This window comes from Numida meleagris, chromosome 23, assembly GCF_002078875.1.
Source record: "Numida meleagris isolate 19003 breed g44 Domestic line chromosome 23, NumMel1.0, whole genome shotgun sequence".
Lineage (NCBI taxonomy): Eukaryota > Metazoa > Chordata > Aves > Galliformes > Numididae > Numida > Numida meleagris.
This window is the reverse complement of record NC_034431.1, coordinates 5944786-5961485: the sequence shown is the minus strand read 5'-3', so window position 1 is coordinate 5961485 and position 16700 is coordinate 5944786. Positions and strand designations below refer to the sequence as shown.

Below are 16700 nucleotides of genomic sequence, written 5' to 3'. Positions count from 1 at the left end.
ATCCCACCTGGCCTTGAGTGCCTGCAGGGATGGGGCACCCACAGCTCTCTGGGCAGCAGTGCCAGCGCCTCACCCCCCTCTGAGGAAAGGATTGCTTCCTCACTTCTCACCGACATCTCCCCTCTTGCTGTTTGAAGACATTCCCCCTGGAATGTCCCTCTGGATGGCATCCCTTCCTTCTGTTGTGTCAACTGCACCACTCAGCTTGGTGTCATCAGCAAACTGCTGAGGGTGCACTCATTCCTATCAGCTGTGTCACTGATAGAGATGCTGAAGAGCACCCAAGACAGAACCCTGGGGGACACCACTCGTCACCGGCCTCCCCCTGGACATAGAGCCATTGACAACAGCCCTCTGGCTGCGACCATCCAACCAATTCCTTATCCACAGAATGGCACAGCCTTCAAATCTATCTCTCTCCATTTAGAGTTAAAGATGTGATATGGGACCATGTCCAAGGCCTTGCACAATTCCAGGCAGATGACATCAGCTGCCAGCTCAGGCTGCTCTGGGCTGGACAGGATTAGCATAGTGCTGGGGTCCACTTCCATTGATCTGAGCCTCAGCTCTGCGACTGGGGCACAAACCCTGGTGGTGCTCTGCAGACCTGGAACGCTGGTGGAAGCAGAACTACAGCCACCTTTGTGCCGCTGAGCCCAGCTGGAGGGTCTCATGGGGAGAAAGGCTGTTATTTGGGCTCACAGGGTGGGCAGCTTGCTTTATGAGGGGCCTCCCCCTGGGACCCAGGCTCATCTCTCTGTGTGTGGCTCACAGACATCAAAAGCTTTGGACCCTTGCTGGCTCAGGTAGCACACTGAACTTTTCTTCAGAAGTCAAGTGCTGCCCTGCACGCTGCCTCTCACACTCATAATCAGGTTTTCCATCTTTGTCATGCACGTGAACACAGTATCTTTTTTTGTTAAAAATTAACCGATTCCCATTGGTCCAGGCTTCCAAATTATTATTTTTTTTTTTTTTGGGAGCAGATTATTGGTTGCTGCCTGGCCTAAAACTCTTATAAACTAACCCAGTACTCTGCCCCTCCAGAACAAACAGCCAGTGCTCTCTGCTGAGAGGCAGCGATGGCTGCTTAGCAAGCTGCCTCCTCTGAACACATCGTTATTGGGGCGACTCAGGAGCTGCTTCACAAAATGCAGGACACGCTTCCCATTTTTATTCTGATTGCATCGGAGCTGTTGGATTTCTCTGGTGAGTGATGCGTTCTGTCCCGATGTCATTTGCTGTCTTTCTGCCTTCTTTTCAGTGCTGGGTGTAGTGCCATGGGTGTCAGGTGTGTGACAAGGGGATAAGCAAGCACAACATTATTTGGGAACTGCTATCTGGCCAAATTTGTAATAAGTATTGTAATGCTGTTGTGCCTCGAGCAAGTTCCTAGGGCTGCTGTCACCCACAGCAGGGAGCAGTCCCCCTGTAAGGTGTGTTTATATATGTATGGCACTGAGACTGATGCATTAAAGAGTTTGAGTTCGTGCATATCTGTAGATACTTGTGTTGCTTTGCTGAGTTGGGGCTAAGCTATGGAGATTCCATCTATTTGTACCAAATCATAATTCATAATTTTTATAGACTTCACATCCCTCTCTCCATCATCCATCAGAATCCATTTTTTTTGGCTATATATCTGCTTTTTGGTTTCCCTTTACTCTTCTCACTATTCCAAAGTAGTTCCCTAACTTTCTGCTTCTCTTCGGCCTGTTGCAAAGTGCTGCCACAAACTGTTGGAAGTTGATGGACAAGGGAACAGACAAAGCTCCATTTCTGTCTGCTAGGTGCCCCCAGAGCCGAGCACCATGTCGGTGCAGCCCCAGACCTGAGCTTTCCTGCAGAAACCCATCCAAGAGCCGGGAGCAGTCTGGTGCCCGTCACAGAAGATGACTTGGGTGAGGCGACTGATTATTTTCGGACTCCAGTGGCCGATCCTACCAATGACATGACAGCAGACTTCATTCTGAGCCACACACAGATGGCTGCAAGAGCAACAGCTGCACTACCAATGGAGCTGGTGAGGGACGTGGAGGGGTCTGACCAAGGGCACACAGCAGCAGCTGTAAAGCTCCGGGACACACGGCCGTTTCCTAACAAGCTCTTGAGCAGCCTAAGCAGCCCCATCTCCACAAGGGGGTCACAGGCTGCCACCCACCCACATCGGTCAGGAAAAGCTGTCACCGTTACCAGCCCAGCAGGCTCTGGTGCTGGCCCCCCCAAGCCCATTCCCAGTGCAGGGGTGCAGCAAGATGCTCCTGAGCTTGCAGCTGCCTTGTCCATCCTGGGTATCCAGCAGAGGGAGGCACCAAGTCTTGAAACATCTCCTCTGACATCAACAGTACATTTCCATCCTCCCAGAAAAGAAACAGCATCTCCATTTCCCACCAGAGAGATGGTGACCAACCCAGTGTCAGCACCTCCCACCAGCAAAAGGCCGAGAGACGCGAGCCCCCAGGCTCAGCCTGACAGCAGAGCTGCACAGCCTCGGGGTGTGGGTGATAAGGTCACCACTTCTACATTCCTACCAAAGCCAGCTTCTGGGGGCCCTGGTGCAGTTCCTCCCGGAACAACACAGACAACTGCTGGTCAGTTCTCCCCTATTTTATCTCTGAAGCGAGGAACGGCAGGCAGCGAGGGCAGGAACTTCACAACAGCTGTCATAAGCGGGTCTGGACACACAGCCCGGCTGCCTGCTCTGCAGGACGTTCTACAAGGCCGTGCACACTCCTTGTCCTTGCCGATGCCTCTGGAAGCCCTGGGTCATGGTGATTTACCCCACTCTCCATCTCAAGAGCCCACTAATGCCGCTGACAGACCGCAGCCTCTCCCTTTACCCCGGACTCTCAACTGTACCAAACACCACTCCTCCCAAGAAACCCACAGGAGCTCTCAAGGAAGCACAGCCCTGGTTTTGCAAAGAGATGCTGATCACCAGTTGACAAGTAAACCTGAGAACTCCAGATTCCCCAAGAAGCCACAGGTTTCTGCTAGTGCATCCTCAGTAAGCCAGTCACAGATGTCCACCTTAAACCTTTCCCGAACTACTACAGAGACAAAAGGAGCTACATCTGCACTCCCCCCAGGCACGTCCACGCTGGAGCATGCAGCCCTTCGAGCCATGAGTGCTCCTGATTCTGTTCATGCAGCACTTCAGCCACCGCATGTATCTGCTCCTTCTGCTGGATCCCAGTTTGTGGGCATCCCCACTTCTGCTGGGCAAGGACTTCACATACCAGCTTCACCCACTTCAGCTCACTCTGGGTCTCTGCATCCATCCTCTGCTCAGGAAAGCCAGCCCAGCACAACAGTACTCCCCGAACTGGTGGGAGCTGCTGTTTCTGAGGGGATCCCAGCACACCTGGCACAGCTGCTGGTGCAGCAGTTGGGTACATCACACCACGCATCTACCAAAAACCTCAGTGCTATCAGAATTGATCCCCTGAATATGTTACCATCATACCCGTATTTGTCGTTCCTGCTTAGAAATACCGATGGCATGCTATGCCTGCTTCCCATGCAGGATTCCCCGTTGCCTACACAATTCCCAAATATCAGCATTGGGACTCTGGTTTCTGCTCAGCAAATCCTCACAGTGTCAAATTCTTCGTTATTAGATCTTGGGGACTTACCAAACCTGAGCCTTTCCAGCTTAATCCTGGTTAAGCCCATATTTATCCTCCTTCCCACCGACAGACAAGGCTCACAGGGGGGGCCCTCTCCTGAGGGTGAAGACAGCCACAGAGCCTTCTTGTTCACAAACCAGCAAGGTGTGAATGCAGTTACCGCTGAACGCAGCCGTGACATCCCGGTGGTGTCCACGCGCAGCCCCCGTACAGCCCCCAGAGCACCTCTCACAGCTGGGAAGCCGCTTTCTTCACCACTGCCAGCAGTGGGACCGCCCGATCCCCCACTCCCAGCCCAGCCTCCATTTGCCATCACAGGGGCAGTGGATCAGGCTCAGCCCAGCAAGGAGCCAGCGCTGCAAGGCACCAGTCAGGGCTCGGGCCCTGCACCGTCCTCTGCCCGTGCACAGTGCACTGAGTGTCTGCACTCAGCCAGAACCACAAATTACCCATTGAGGATGTCCACAAACACTGTGCCTTTGCAGTCCACACCACAAATTATCCTCAGCTCTGAGCCGCTCCAAAGGCAGGCATCACCAGCTGGGCTTGTGCCCAGCACTGTGCCAGCATCCCCAGTGTCTCCCAGTGGCAGCAAAGGGAGAGGTTCAGCTGCGGGCAGCACCGCCTGTCCAGGAGCAGCTCTGCATCCCAAGGCAGCAGCAACCCCACCCACTTCTATAAGTCCTCACCTCACCAAGCACCTGGAGCTAACATCCTCCGTGCCCAAGTTCTCAGCGGTGCTGGAGACCCCAGTGCTAACACCAGTGCTTTCCCCATTTCCATCAAAGGTCTACATGAAAACAACAACATCTGGGAAGCAGTTGGCTGCAGTTACCCATCTGAGAATGTACACCAGGTCCCCTGCAAGCCCACCTTCCTCGGTATCCATGCATGCTCCCCTGCCATCAGCCACAAAACATGACCGGAGCACCCAAGCACAGGGCAATGTGGGAGGAGATGCAAAGCCAACTGAAGTCAGCACAAGTGCAAGGAAAACAGGACTTGCAGGAAGCAGCATGCCTCTGCCAGCTGCTTTTAACACAGGGACAGAGCAGCGCCCCGCAGCAGTGCAGGGCAGCGAGGCTGCTTTAGCCCCAGTGCAGTCTGTGTCTGCAGAAGCCGTGACTGAGAGACACAGCTCCACTGGGCAGCGCCCTGGGCCGCCTACAACAGGATCAGCTGTGGGGCTGCCCCTGAGCACCGAGGAAGAGGAGGAGGTCGGACCCCGCGAGGTGACGGAAGAAGCAGCCGAAGGCTCAGTGACAAGTCTCACACCACTGGGGTCACGGCCAGGAGAACCCCGCCGCCGCAGTGCCGTGCAGCCGGAGGGCACCGTGCTGAGCGGGTAATTGGTGCAGGAGCTGCCGCTGCGTGCTCAGGGAGCGGAAGGGTTAACATCTAAAGTGCTCCATGGGCTCAGCAGCACAGGCATGATGTATTGCTGGTTTAAGAGCTCTTAGTTCATTCCGCAGTGACCTCATTAAAAAAAAAACAAATCTTTCTACATTTCAGATGTTAGCACTGTCCTTCCAGATACAGCTTTCTTTTTCACAGCAGCCTTTGACTCTCTGCCTCTCCTCCAAAACAGCTCCCCATGCAATTCTGTAACATGGGAGCATCTGATGGTACAGTGAGACACAGCAAAACGTGGACCTTCCCCACGTGGTTGTGCAGAGGCAGGAGGTGGTTCTGGTCACACCAGAGCCTACTTGCTCTTCATTTCATTCAACTTGTTTGCAAACATCTTGCAGATCTGTTTGGTTTCACCAAGGAAACCGATCCTAGCACTGAGCAGCTGCAGAGTGGGGCTGGGCTCAGCTGGTTTCTTCTTTCCCCTGCAGTGTTGCGGTTGTCAGCGACGAGCTCTGTGGCTCCGGGAACTACACGGTGCGGATGACTCTGCGCCCCATGGCAGACACCAGCCTGGGGCTGCAGGGCTCATCCCCCGCCCAGGACTCCTTCCTGGCTCTCGTGGCTGTGCAGAGCAGCCTCCAGCCCGTGCTGCAGGTCCACTCCTGCTGCGTGACACCATCCAGCAGCCTGCAGGGCCCCAGCGCCGTGTGCTGCCCACTGCCCAGGTATGGCACTGGGAGCTCCAGGTGGGGATGGAGGGGGGACATGTTCTGTAATCAATACCATAAGACACAGGGCTGTCCTTCCTTCACACTCTGACCCATACAAATAACCTGTTCCACTTTCTCATGCAGTGTTATCTTTGTGCAGCATCCTCCTGCCCTTCCTCCTGGGGGAGCTCACAGCCCGGTTGCAGAGCAGCCCACAGGTGGGAGACCCTGGCTGCAGTGAGAGCTCACCTCTGTGCTGCCTCTGCATCTGGGTCAGGCGATGAGCACCACACCACTGCAGCCCTTTTAGAGGTTTTAGCACAAGAAACTTCCAAGAAACAATTCTACTGCTCTAGGACCAAAGCTTCCACAGCAGGCATACATCCAGGCCGAGACACTGAGATATGGGGGAATTTTGTTTGTCTGGGACCTGGCAGACAGCCTGTGCAGAGCAGTGTCTGCCCCTTCCCTTACCTGGGGAGTGCTGGAAGTTGAAGCTGTTTTCTGTTTGCCCTTGCCAGGCTTCCACCGGAATGCAGACACATCCAGCTACTGCCAAGCAGTGAGTCTGGAGCTGCCAGCTTCACCATCCAGCTGTTCCAGATGCTGAATCACTCTGTGGCCTATCTGCACTGTGAGCTCAATGTCTGTCTGCGGGGCCACACAGGCTGCGAGCAGGTACATGGGCAGGGTTCTCCTTCACTGACCTGAGCACCTTCCTTAAAGCTTCTTTAAGGCTTCCTTCTGAGCTTGGCAAGGCTCGGGGACGAGGTGCCTGCCAAAATGGTGCCAGCGACACATGCTCAGCGTGGGTTTAAGAGGCACAGCACTACGGAGGCAGGGAGCACTAAGAGGGCTGCGCAGGGTTCTGCTCAGTGCTCCTCTGTCTCTTTCCAGGACTGCTTTGTCCCCCCACCAGGGGACAGGAACAGGCACGGAAACCCGCGCAACCTGGTCTCGTTCGGCCCAGTTCTGAGAGCAAAGGACAGCTTAGAGTACAAGCCCGTGGAAGGTGGGTCTCCTGCTTGGCAGCTCCATCGTGCAGAAATCTCGGCTCAATTGATGAAGCTTTTTCCTTTTTCTTCCCATCCGTAGCTGAGATACATGAAGCTGGTTTCTGTTAACTAGATGTTGCCCAGCTGTTAGAATGGAGAGGGATTCAATTTGGCACATCACAAGCATGACAGACTTCCAGAACTCACTGCCACCATCTCTGAGAGTCAGTTAATTTCTTATGTGTCTGATTTTTTTTTTTTTTTTTTTGCAAAGAATATTTACTGTTGAGACCTTATGGCAAAGGAGGCAGTGTGTCTGAATGGGCACTACCCATTCATTGGGTCACAGAACCATGGAAGGGCTCATGTTGGAGAGGACCTTAAGAATCACCTAGTTCCAACCTCCTGCCATGGGCACAGTTGTCATTCAGACTGCTCTGTGGAAAGAAGCAGCCACCCCTGCTTGGCATGCTGGAAAGAGGAATGGGTTTTAACCTCCTTTCTCCTCTCCCTTAATGCTATTCACAGCTTGATGACTTCTCTCTTTCCAGGTCCTAATTCTGCCATGCTGGTGCCCATTCTGCTGGGATCCCTGACTGGCTTTGCTGTCTTGGGCAGTGCTTTCATCTGCCTTTGGCTGCATCATAGACAGAAAACCAAAAACCTAAGTTATCCACAATTTGGAGAAATCCGTGGTCTATGAACTGTGCATAACTGCCTAGTCCTGCCAGTCCCACTCCACTGCTACAGTGATCAGAAAAGCAAATGCTTTTGAGTTGCACACTGTATTGCTTTTGTAGAGCTGTTGACCCAGGGAGCAAGATTTCTCTCCTTCCTTTCTTTCCATCTGCATGCATGAGCCCACAAACTGCAGAGTAGAGCACTGTAGAAGCAGCTCATCCAAAGGGGAGAGCAGATCTGCCATGTAGCAAAAACCTCTAGGTCTGGGTTCAGCGACTGCCTTGCAGAAGCGCTCATTATTCCTTGCACTGCAGTAGTGCTGTGGAAAATGGCACCACATTTCATATGGCATTGCCTTACCCACGTAGGTAGTCCCTGTGCTAAGTTGTTAATGCCATTTATGCCCCAGACAAATGTCATTAAAATCTGCTGGAGAGTTAAGGCATAGAGCAAGTCCAAGAGTGTGCACATCAAGGGTGACATAGCTACAAATGAGCTGTGCCCCAGCCCCAGAGGTTTGCCCTCTTCCATCTGCAAACACAGCAGGTTCTGTGCAAAGCTGCAGCTCGAGGGGTGCTCGGTGTTTGTCAGTAACACACATCCCAACCTTCCAGAGCTGCGACACCGGGACATGTCAGTGATGCAGCTGTGCTTTTGGGAAGAAATCACTCGGCGGCTGTGTGTGGCCCTGCAATACAGCTGTGCAGTGCTGGGGCAGTGCTATGTGTGGCCCTGCAATACAGCTGTGCAGTGCTGGGGCAGTGCCTGTGCTTGGTGCTGTCTGCAGAATGCAGTTGCATCCCAGGGCCCAGCGCTGTGCAGAGTTGTGGTGCCTCTTCCAAAGGTGGGCTTCAGTAACTGCGTGCATTGTAAATGGGAAAAAGTGTTAATAAAGAGAGGGCACCTCTGTGCTGTGTGTGATGAAAGCTTGTTTCCTAAAGTGGAGCCTTTCTCTACTAGGGTAAGCTCATCATAAGAGATAAAAAAGGAGATGGAGTCCCTGGTGACTGGAAAAAAGGCAATATCACTCCCAGTTATGAAAAAAAGGTAGAAAGGATGACTCGAGGAACTGCTGACCTGTCAGCCTCACCACTGTGCTGGGGAAGATCATGCAGCAGATCCTCCTGGAAGCTGTGCTAAGGCACGTGGAAGAGAGGGAGGTGATATGGGAGAAGCAGCATGGCTTCACCAAGGGCAGGTTCTGCCTGAACAGCTGTGTGGTTTGATGGTGTAACTGCGTCAGTGAACAAGGGAAGAGTCACTGATGTCATCTATCTGGACTTCAGTAAGGCCTTTGACACAATCCCCTACAACGTCCTTCTCTCGAAATTGGAAATATGTGGATTTGGTGGGTGGACTGTTTGATGGATGAGGAACTGGTTGGGAGATCGTACCCAGGGAGTGGTGCTCAGTGGCTCAATGTCTGGATGGAGATGAGTGATGAGTGGTGAACCTCAGGATTCAGTGCTGGGACCAGTGCTCTTTAATATCTTCATTGGTAACATCAACAGTGGGATCGAGTGCAGTCTCAGCAGTTTGCAGATGACCCAAAGTGTGTGGTGTGGTTGACACTCCTGAGGGACAGGATGCCATCCAGGGAGACCCAGACAGGCTGAGCACTGGGCCCATTGAACATCATGAAGTTCAACAAAGCCAAGTGCAAAGTCTGCACCTGGGTCGTGGCAGCCCACACTGTCAGTACAAGCTGGGGGATGTAAGGATAGAGCACAGTCCTGCTGAAAAGGACTGGGGGTACTGGTGGATGGAAGCTGGACATGAGCCAGCAGCGTGCCCTCGCTGCACAGAAATCCAACCAGACCCAGGGCTGCACCCAGAGCAGCGCGGGCAGCAGGTCAGGGAGGTGCTGCTGCCCCTCTGCTCTGCGCTGTGACACCTCCCCTGGAGCACTGCGTCCACAGGTGGAGTCCTCAGTGCAGGAGAGACGTGGACCTGTTGGAGCGCGTCCAGAGGAGGGCCACAGAAATGGGGCCAGGGATGGAACCCCTCCCTACGAGGACAGGCTGAGAGCTGGGGCTGTGCAGCCTGGAGAAGAGAAGGCTGCGGGGAGAGCTGAGAGCGGCCTGTCAGTATCTAAAGGGGCTGTGAGAAGGAAGGGGACAGACTCTTTAGTGGATCTGTCTGATTGGACGAGGGGAAATGACTTCAGACAGAAAGAGGAGATATTTAGACTGGATATAAGGAAAAAGATTTTACAGAAAGGGCGGTGAGGTGCTGGCACAGGTTGCCCAGAGAGCTGTGGATGCCCCATCCCTGCAGGCACTCAAGGCCAGGTGGGATGGGGCCCTGGGCAGCCTGAGCTGGTGTGGGGCAGCCCTGCCCATGGCCGGGGGGTGGCACTGGGTGGGCCTTAAGGTCCCCTCCAACCTGAGCCATTCTATGAGGCTATGATTCTGAATAAAGATCCATTGGTAATAACTGCAGGAGAGCCCTCTAGAACTGCAGGAAGGCCCATTGCTCACTGAGCCATCCCATCAGTGACCCACTGACCCCACGGCAGCTGCTGCACACACCATGGGGCAGGGGAGCAGCCGTTGTGAGTAGGGTCACCAACCACCACTGTACCAGCTGGCAGCCTGTGCACTGGTGCTGGTGCTGGCTGAACTGCCCCAACCAGCTCTTTGCAGTGCTCTCCTGCCCTGAAATGCCCCTCCAGGCAGTCAGCAGCTCCTTTATCCCTGTGCCCTGGCTCTCCATGCTGCTTACATTTCTTTTCAAGCAGTTTCTCAGGTTTATGTATGTAAGGAACCTTACATACAAGGTCTGGGGACCCACCCCTTGGATCACCACGCACCTCCCCATTCACACGGGGAGTGGAGGAGCTCCCCAGCTCTTCCCACAGACGCTCAGGCAGCAGGCAGCGCTGGGCTGCTTGTGTTGCTATGGCTTCAGGGGCAGAGCAGCATCGCGGCAGCCTCACTGTCTTCAGCAAGGAAGACTTCGAGGAGGATTGGGTTAAGGTGGCCAGCGGGGGCTTTGGGTGTGTGTACCAAGTCAAGCACAAGAAGTGGAGGACAGTCTACGCGGTGAAATGCTCCCCGTACCTGCTGCAAGATCCCGGCGCAGAGAGGTAACACCCGCTCTCCTCCAGCATTGTAATCTGGCACGTATGTGTGTCTTAAACTAAATCAGCAGAGGAGTTTCCAGCTGTTGTTGCTGGGCTCGCTGAGTTGATGAAGTTACTTGTTCTAAATTTCTATTGCATCCAAGCTGAAAGGATCCTGTCTGGTTAAAAGCCACATGCTGACGTCCCTTTTCTTTCGATGCTACTGACTTCAGTGGAGATGGTTTAATTTGGCAGTGACCATGCCTTTGGTTTGCAGTGCTTATGCTCTGCATATTGCATTTACATTTTCTATTCTGGGGAAAAACTGAATCAAAATGATCAATTCTACTTTTGTACATATCAGTTCAAGAAAGTTTAATCTTATGGATATCCCCAAAGCAGGAGGGCAGGGGCTAAGCAGTGCTGTGTGCCAGCACCCACCATCCTGTGACCAGTGCTGGAAGGGAGCAGGTGGGAGCCATGCCCTGCAGTTCTGCCCCAGAAGAGATCCAGAAACCACACAGGTCCCTCCTTGTGCAGCACTCCATGCTGCAGGTTGTGCCTTTCTGCAGTGAGCCTTCCTACTGGAAGTAACACACCTGGGGTAACCCAATGTGGGGGTTTGTTCCGCTAGAGGAAGTCTGGCAGAGGGTTTTGCTCAGCTGAACTGTGTTTAGATACGAGGGTGGCCCAGCACGATGTCGTTGCAAGCTCATATTCATTTCCAGGGAGTGCTTTCTAACTTCTGGAAGTCTTTGCACTTGTACTGCTTGGCGTCTGCCAGCACGCTCTGGGCACCCCGACTTGTTCAGCAGGTCGGGAAATGCAAAGATTTAGTGAAGCAGGTCTGGCAGAGCTGGCAGCAATGGGCAGACTTGTCTAGACTGCCCTGGGACCAATTCAAGGGGAAATTTGAATCCTTTAGGGGTGTACAGGGCTGCTTGGATAGCCCTAAGCTGCTGTGCAGGAACTCCACCTATGGATCAACGCTGACATCATCTCCTGGTTCTTTTTTTTTCACCCAGAACCAGTGTGAACTGTCTAATGGAAGAAGCAACCAAGATGGAGAAAATCAAATTCCAGCACATTGTCACTATCTACGGGGTCTGCAACAGCCCTCTGGGCATAGTGATGGAATACATGGCCAGAGGGTCCTTGGAGAGAATACTTCCCACTCACAAAATGTCATGGCAGCTCAAATTCCGGGTTATCCATGAGATGGGCTTGGCTATGAACTTTCTGCACAGCATGACACCTCCTTTGCTTCACTTAGACCTAAAGCCAGGGAACATCCTCCTCGATGGGAATATGCATGTCAAGGTATGGCCTTATTATTGCAGGGGCAGGCCATTTCTTTTAGTAGTATATAGATTGTTTTGAGTCCAGAAGCCTGATAAGGATCTTCAGGAACACTCAGTGAAAGATTGACCTCTGTGGCTTGCAAGAAGTAGCTGGTAAACAAATTGCATGATATATTCCAGATCATCTAGGAGATTCATAGAATCACACAATGGCTCAGGTTGGAGGGGACCTTAAAGCTCACCCAGTGCCACCCCCCGGCCATGGGCAGGGCTGCCCCCCACCAGCTCAGGCTGCCCAGGGCCCCATCCCACCTGGCCTTGAGTGCCTGCAGGGATGGGGCACCCACAGCTCTCTGGGCAGCAGTGCCAGCACTTTACAGCTCTAATTGTGCCAGAACTGGGAATACAGGGGAAAATGCTGATCTGCTGGACTTGGTGAAAAGCACTGACTTTGGCTTTAGCTGAGTTTTATCAGGTTTATCAGACACCCCCTCATATCCCTGATCATGAAGGACAGAGATATCTTCCAGCTAAAATTAGGAGAAATGAGATTGTGAACATTAGAGGAAAGCTTATCATGGTCTTTGCTTGCAGATCTCAGACTTTGGGCTGTCCAAATGGATGGAGCAGTCAAGCCGAATGCAATATATTGAAAGCTCTGCTTTGAGGGGCACTTTGAGCTACATCCCCCCAGAAATGTTTCTGCAGAACACCAAGCCTCCAGGGATCAAATACGATGTGTACAGGTAAGGGCTGTCTTTCTGCAGGGAGGTGAGACAGCAGCCAGATATCTTTTTGGCCAAATTGCTTTGCAGACCACATATAAAAGCTACGTTCTGGATATCTGTCAGCTCCTTACTACTACACTGCACAGTGACCCAAGAGAAAAAGCAAAAGAGGATTCATGTGGTCATATGCACTTGCACTAGTCAGGGACTCTATAACTCAACAGGAATAAAATGGACTACATAGAGATGTAGATTGTCATGAGAAATGCTATAAGTCACTCATCCACTGCACAAGCCCTGTGGCAGAGACATCAGAGGTGTATGTGATGATTCATAAAATATTGTCCTTTCGGGGCGTGGTGGGTGAAATCCTAGTTCCTCCATCCTCAAGGATGCCTTTTCCTAAGTTTTCCATTTCTTGAGAAGATGAAAGAAATAAGTGGATTTTATGTTTGTGTATGATGAGAACTCCATGGGAATTATAGCTCACAATCTCTCATTGCAGCTTTGGAATTGTCATTTGGGAGGTGCTTATGCAGAAGAAGCCTTACGCAGGTAAATATGAGAGTGAATGCACTTCTTACATGTTCCGCACTCGTTGAATGTTTATTACAGCCATCTCCACAGAGAAAAACCCCAGTGTATGCTGCTGTGACTCTTTCAGGAGCCAACATGATGGCCATCATTGTCAAGGTAGCAGCAGGCAAGAGGCCCTGCCTGGAACCCATCAGCGACGACTGGCCAGGGGAATGCCAGCAGATGGTGGACTTGATGAAGAGGTGCTGGGACCAAGACCCTAAGCAAAGACCAAGCTTCACAGGTGTAGTACCCAAACAGGGCATGGATTAGGCAACAGTCAGCTGTGTGGATTAACAAAATGGGGGATAAGCTTGCGTGTAACTGACTGCCAGCTGCAGTGCCTGTTGCCTTGGCAGTGCTTGGTACCCATCTGGTGTCAGCACATCCTTTTTGTCCCTCTTTCCTTCTTCCCCACGCAGAGGATACATGGAGGACTCCCACAGCCCTGGGTGCCGACTGAGTAATCTGCACAGCTAACACTCTCCTTGCTCCTGCAGATATCCCCGTAGAAACAGACATGCTGCTGTCACTGATACAAAGCCTCGTTGTGGATCCGGAGAATGAGCGCCTTGTCAGGAAGATGTCCCACAAACCTGCCATCGCTGGGAACCAGCAGGTGAGCAAGGCTTCCCAGTGCCTGGGGAAGTGCACCGAGTCCCCTCCTGTTCTTACTAGCTCCTGAGGAGGTATTTCCACTCCCATCACTATTTACTTTCAGAGCACCTCAGCACCCTGTGTGTGCTTGCATAGGGTGCACATCTGTCATTCATTTATGGGGATGGGAAAAGTTGAAATCAATCTCAGAAGCTGACCATTGTGCTAAACAATAGATGGTCCAGCAGGAAGATCCCTCCTTCCACCTTTATCATATCTAAAAGTTGGAGCAAAGGAGCAAAATCTCATGATATCCAGAGATCATCTTCAGGCTCCTGCATGTCCATTAGTGCCATGATTTGCTCTGCTCACAGGACTGGATTAAAAAAAAGCCATGAATGACAACACAGAACTCTAGAGCAGAGAAGAAATCTGTGCAAAAATTATATAATGCAAATAAACAACTTTCCCTTATGTTTTTTAATTTTCCCTTTCTCGAAAACGAGAGTGACAAAGAAGAGCTTATCTTCTCTCAAGACACCAGAACCGGAGGTAAGTAAGGAACTCTTCTTCATCATTTAAAGATAAGGAAGAGGTAAACCAGAAGAATAGGCTATTTCCTTGCTCTCCAGAGATAAGGATATGGCTCAAGGAAGTTTTTCTGTGCGGGTAATTTTTCATTTCACATTAAGGAAAATGAACTATACGGGAAACAAGTTCCCATGATGGAGAGACCAAACGCCTTATGGCTTTGTAAGAGACCGTATGCCTTCCTGCATTTCACATTCTGTATCTCTAAGGCGCTTTTATTTCATCACACAGCACAAGTATCCACATGCTGTCCCTCCTATTTTGTGCACACCGAGCTGTTTCACTTGGCCCTTCCCCCCCGATGTTTTGTTTCCCCTGCCTTTAGGAACCGGTCACCAGCAGGTTCGTGTCCCACCTTCGCACAGGGAGATGGAAAGCCCAGAGGACGTCCTGTCTGAGGAGATCTGGAGAGTTCATGAGAACGGCCTCACACTGCTTCACTTCATGGTGATCCAGGGAAACGTGGAAAAGGTGAAGTTTCTCCTGAGCTGCAAAGCCAACGTGAACAGCCAGGTGGTCTGCGGCTACACCCCACTCATTGTGGCTGTTCAGAAGAGGTCACCAGAGATCTGCTCGGTGCTGATAGAGCACGGTGCGGACATCAACATGCCCGATGAGGATGGCTGGACACCTCTTCACTTCGCTGCTCAGAATGGGGACGACCGAATTGTTCGCCTCTTGCTGGACCACCAGGCATGTGTCAATGCTCAGGAGCATGACGGATGGACCCCTCTGCATCTGGCATCCCAGAACAACTTTGAGAACGTGGCCCGAGTGCTGCTGTCTCGCCAGGCTGACTCCAACACCCAGGAGGTGGATGGGAAAACCGCTCTCCATGTGGCAGCCTGCTTTGGGCATGTCGGCCTGGTGAAGCTCCTCGCCAGTCAGGGAGCAGACCTGGAGAAGAAGCAGAAGAACCACAGGACCCCACTCCACGTGGCTGTGGAGCGAGGAAAGTTCAGGGTAGTCCACTATTTGCTGAAGAACGGGGCCTCTGTCAACAGCCTGGACCAAAACCATTACAGTGCCCTGCACCTGGCCGTGGTGAGGGGGAAGTATCTCATTTGCGAGAAACTCATCAAGTACGGAGCCAATGTCGAGCTGCGAACAGACAAAGGCTGGACCCCCCTGCACCTGGCTTCCTTCAAAGGACACATTGAGATCATCCACCTGCTGAAAGACAGCTGTGCCAAGCTGAATGCCAGGGGAAGCATGGGCTGGACACCGCTGCACTTGGCCACGCGCTACAGCGAAGAGCCGGTGGTCTGTGAGCTGCTGAGGTGTGGGGCAGACCCCAATATCACCGAGAAGTCCGAGTGGGCCCCCCTGCATTTTGCAGTGCAGCGAGGCTCCTTTCTGACCGTCATCAATCTCCTGGAGTGCAGGGCAGATGTCAACGTGAAGAACAAAGTGGGCTGGACACCCTTGCACCTCGCCGTCCTCAAGGGCAACATGGCCATTATAAAGACCTTGATTAAGGCCGGTGCTCTGCTCAATGTGGAAGACATTACTGGCTGCACAGCCCTCCAGTTGGCAATTAGACATCAGAAAGAAAACATCATTACACTGCTTCAAGGCAAGGACTCGCTGATGAATACATTGCAGAATAGGGCCCTGGTGAATGATGTTCAGATTTCAAGACCCAGAACTGTTCCAAGAAGGACAGATTTGTAGATTCATTGCATCTGGCATTTATGAGTCGAATTTTCCAGTATCAGGGTCTTAAGTCACTATATCCTGTCAACTGGTGATTACAGAGGATTATTTTTTAATGGCAATTCCTAAGTATAAACACTAAAAGAATAAAAGAAAACAGAGCTATAGAGGGAAGATGACAATTTATTTTTGAGAGTGACCAAATTTATAGACCTTTTTGGCTTGGTAATGCTGGAGTTGGGCTGTGCTTCTCAGTTGTGATACTCACTGTGTGGGGATGGAAGCAGATGTGTGTACTCCCTTTGAAAATGGACACTGCTGATATCACGCATAGCAGCACACATAGAGCTGTCTTCCACGTATTTTCTTGCTTTTATTCTTTGTTTTCTGACAGAGCAGATTGGTGTAAAACAGCAAGGCGCAGGTGGGAATTGAATCTTGAGATTCTCACCTGCTGCTGGAAATAGACACTAAGCAAATGGTGCAGCGATGTGTCAGATTTTCTGACATCTCATTTTTGTAACAAGAATCTTTATTAAAAATAAACCGAGGAAGAAAAATCACTGGTGAGAAGTATTCAAATGGATGCAATGCACTGCAAAGTAATTCCACTCCATCCCTTAAACTCTGAGGCTGTCATTCCAAAGATGGCTTGAAGAACAAGCCAAGAAATGGGTGCAGCTGGTGGATGCAGTCAGGTGGGGCTCGTTTCTGCCTTAGCTGCGGGCTATTAGTTTGCAAGGCTGCTCTCAGGCTCCTCATCTCTTTGACCAGACTGGCTTGTCTGGAAACTGTTGCTCATGGTACTGAATGAAATTG

At 51.7% G+C, this 16700-nt stretch overlaps 2 protein-coding genes across 2 annotated transcripts; both read left to right on the top strand.

Moving 5' to 3' along the window:
• Positions 295 to 6207, top strand: LOC110387654 (proline-rich protein 36-like). Its single transcript, XM_021376005.1, has 4 exons — positions 295 to 1209; positions 1791 to 4974; positions 5471 to 5707; positions 5837 to 6207. The coding sequence occupies exons 1-4, from the start codon at positions 1152 to 1154 to the stop codon at positions 5931 to 5933; spliced, it is 3576 nt and encodes a 1191-aa protein (XP_021231680.1). The 5' UTR covers positions 295 to 1151; the 3' UTR covers positions 5934 to 6207.
• Positions 6601 to 16426, top strand: ANKK1 (ankyrin repeat and kinase domain containing 1). The gene is made up of 8 exons (XM_021376007.1): positions 6601 to 6704; positions 11458 to 11752; positions 12328 to 12479; positions 12967 to 13016; positions 13126 to 13281; positions 13538 to 13656; positions 14141 to 14186; positions 14551 to 16426. The coding sequence occupies exons 2-8, from the start codon at positions 11477 to 11479 to the stop codon at positions 15897 to 15899; spliced, it is 2148 nt and encodes a 715-aa protein (XP_021231682.1). The 5' UTR covers positions 6601 to 6704; positions 11458 to 11476; the 3' UTR covers positions 15900 to 16426.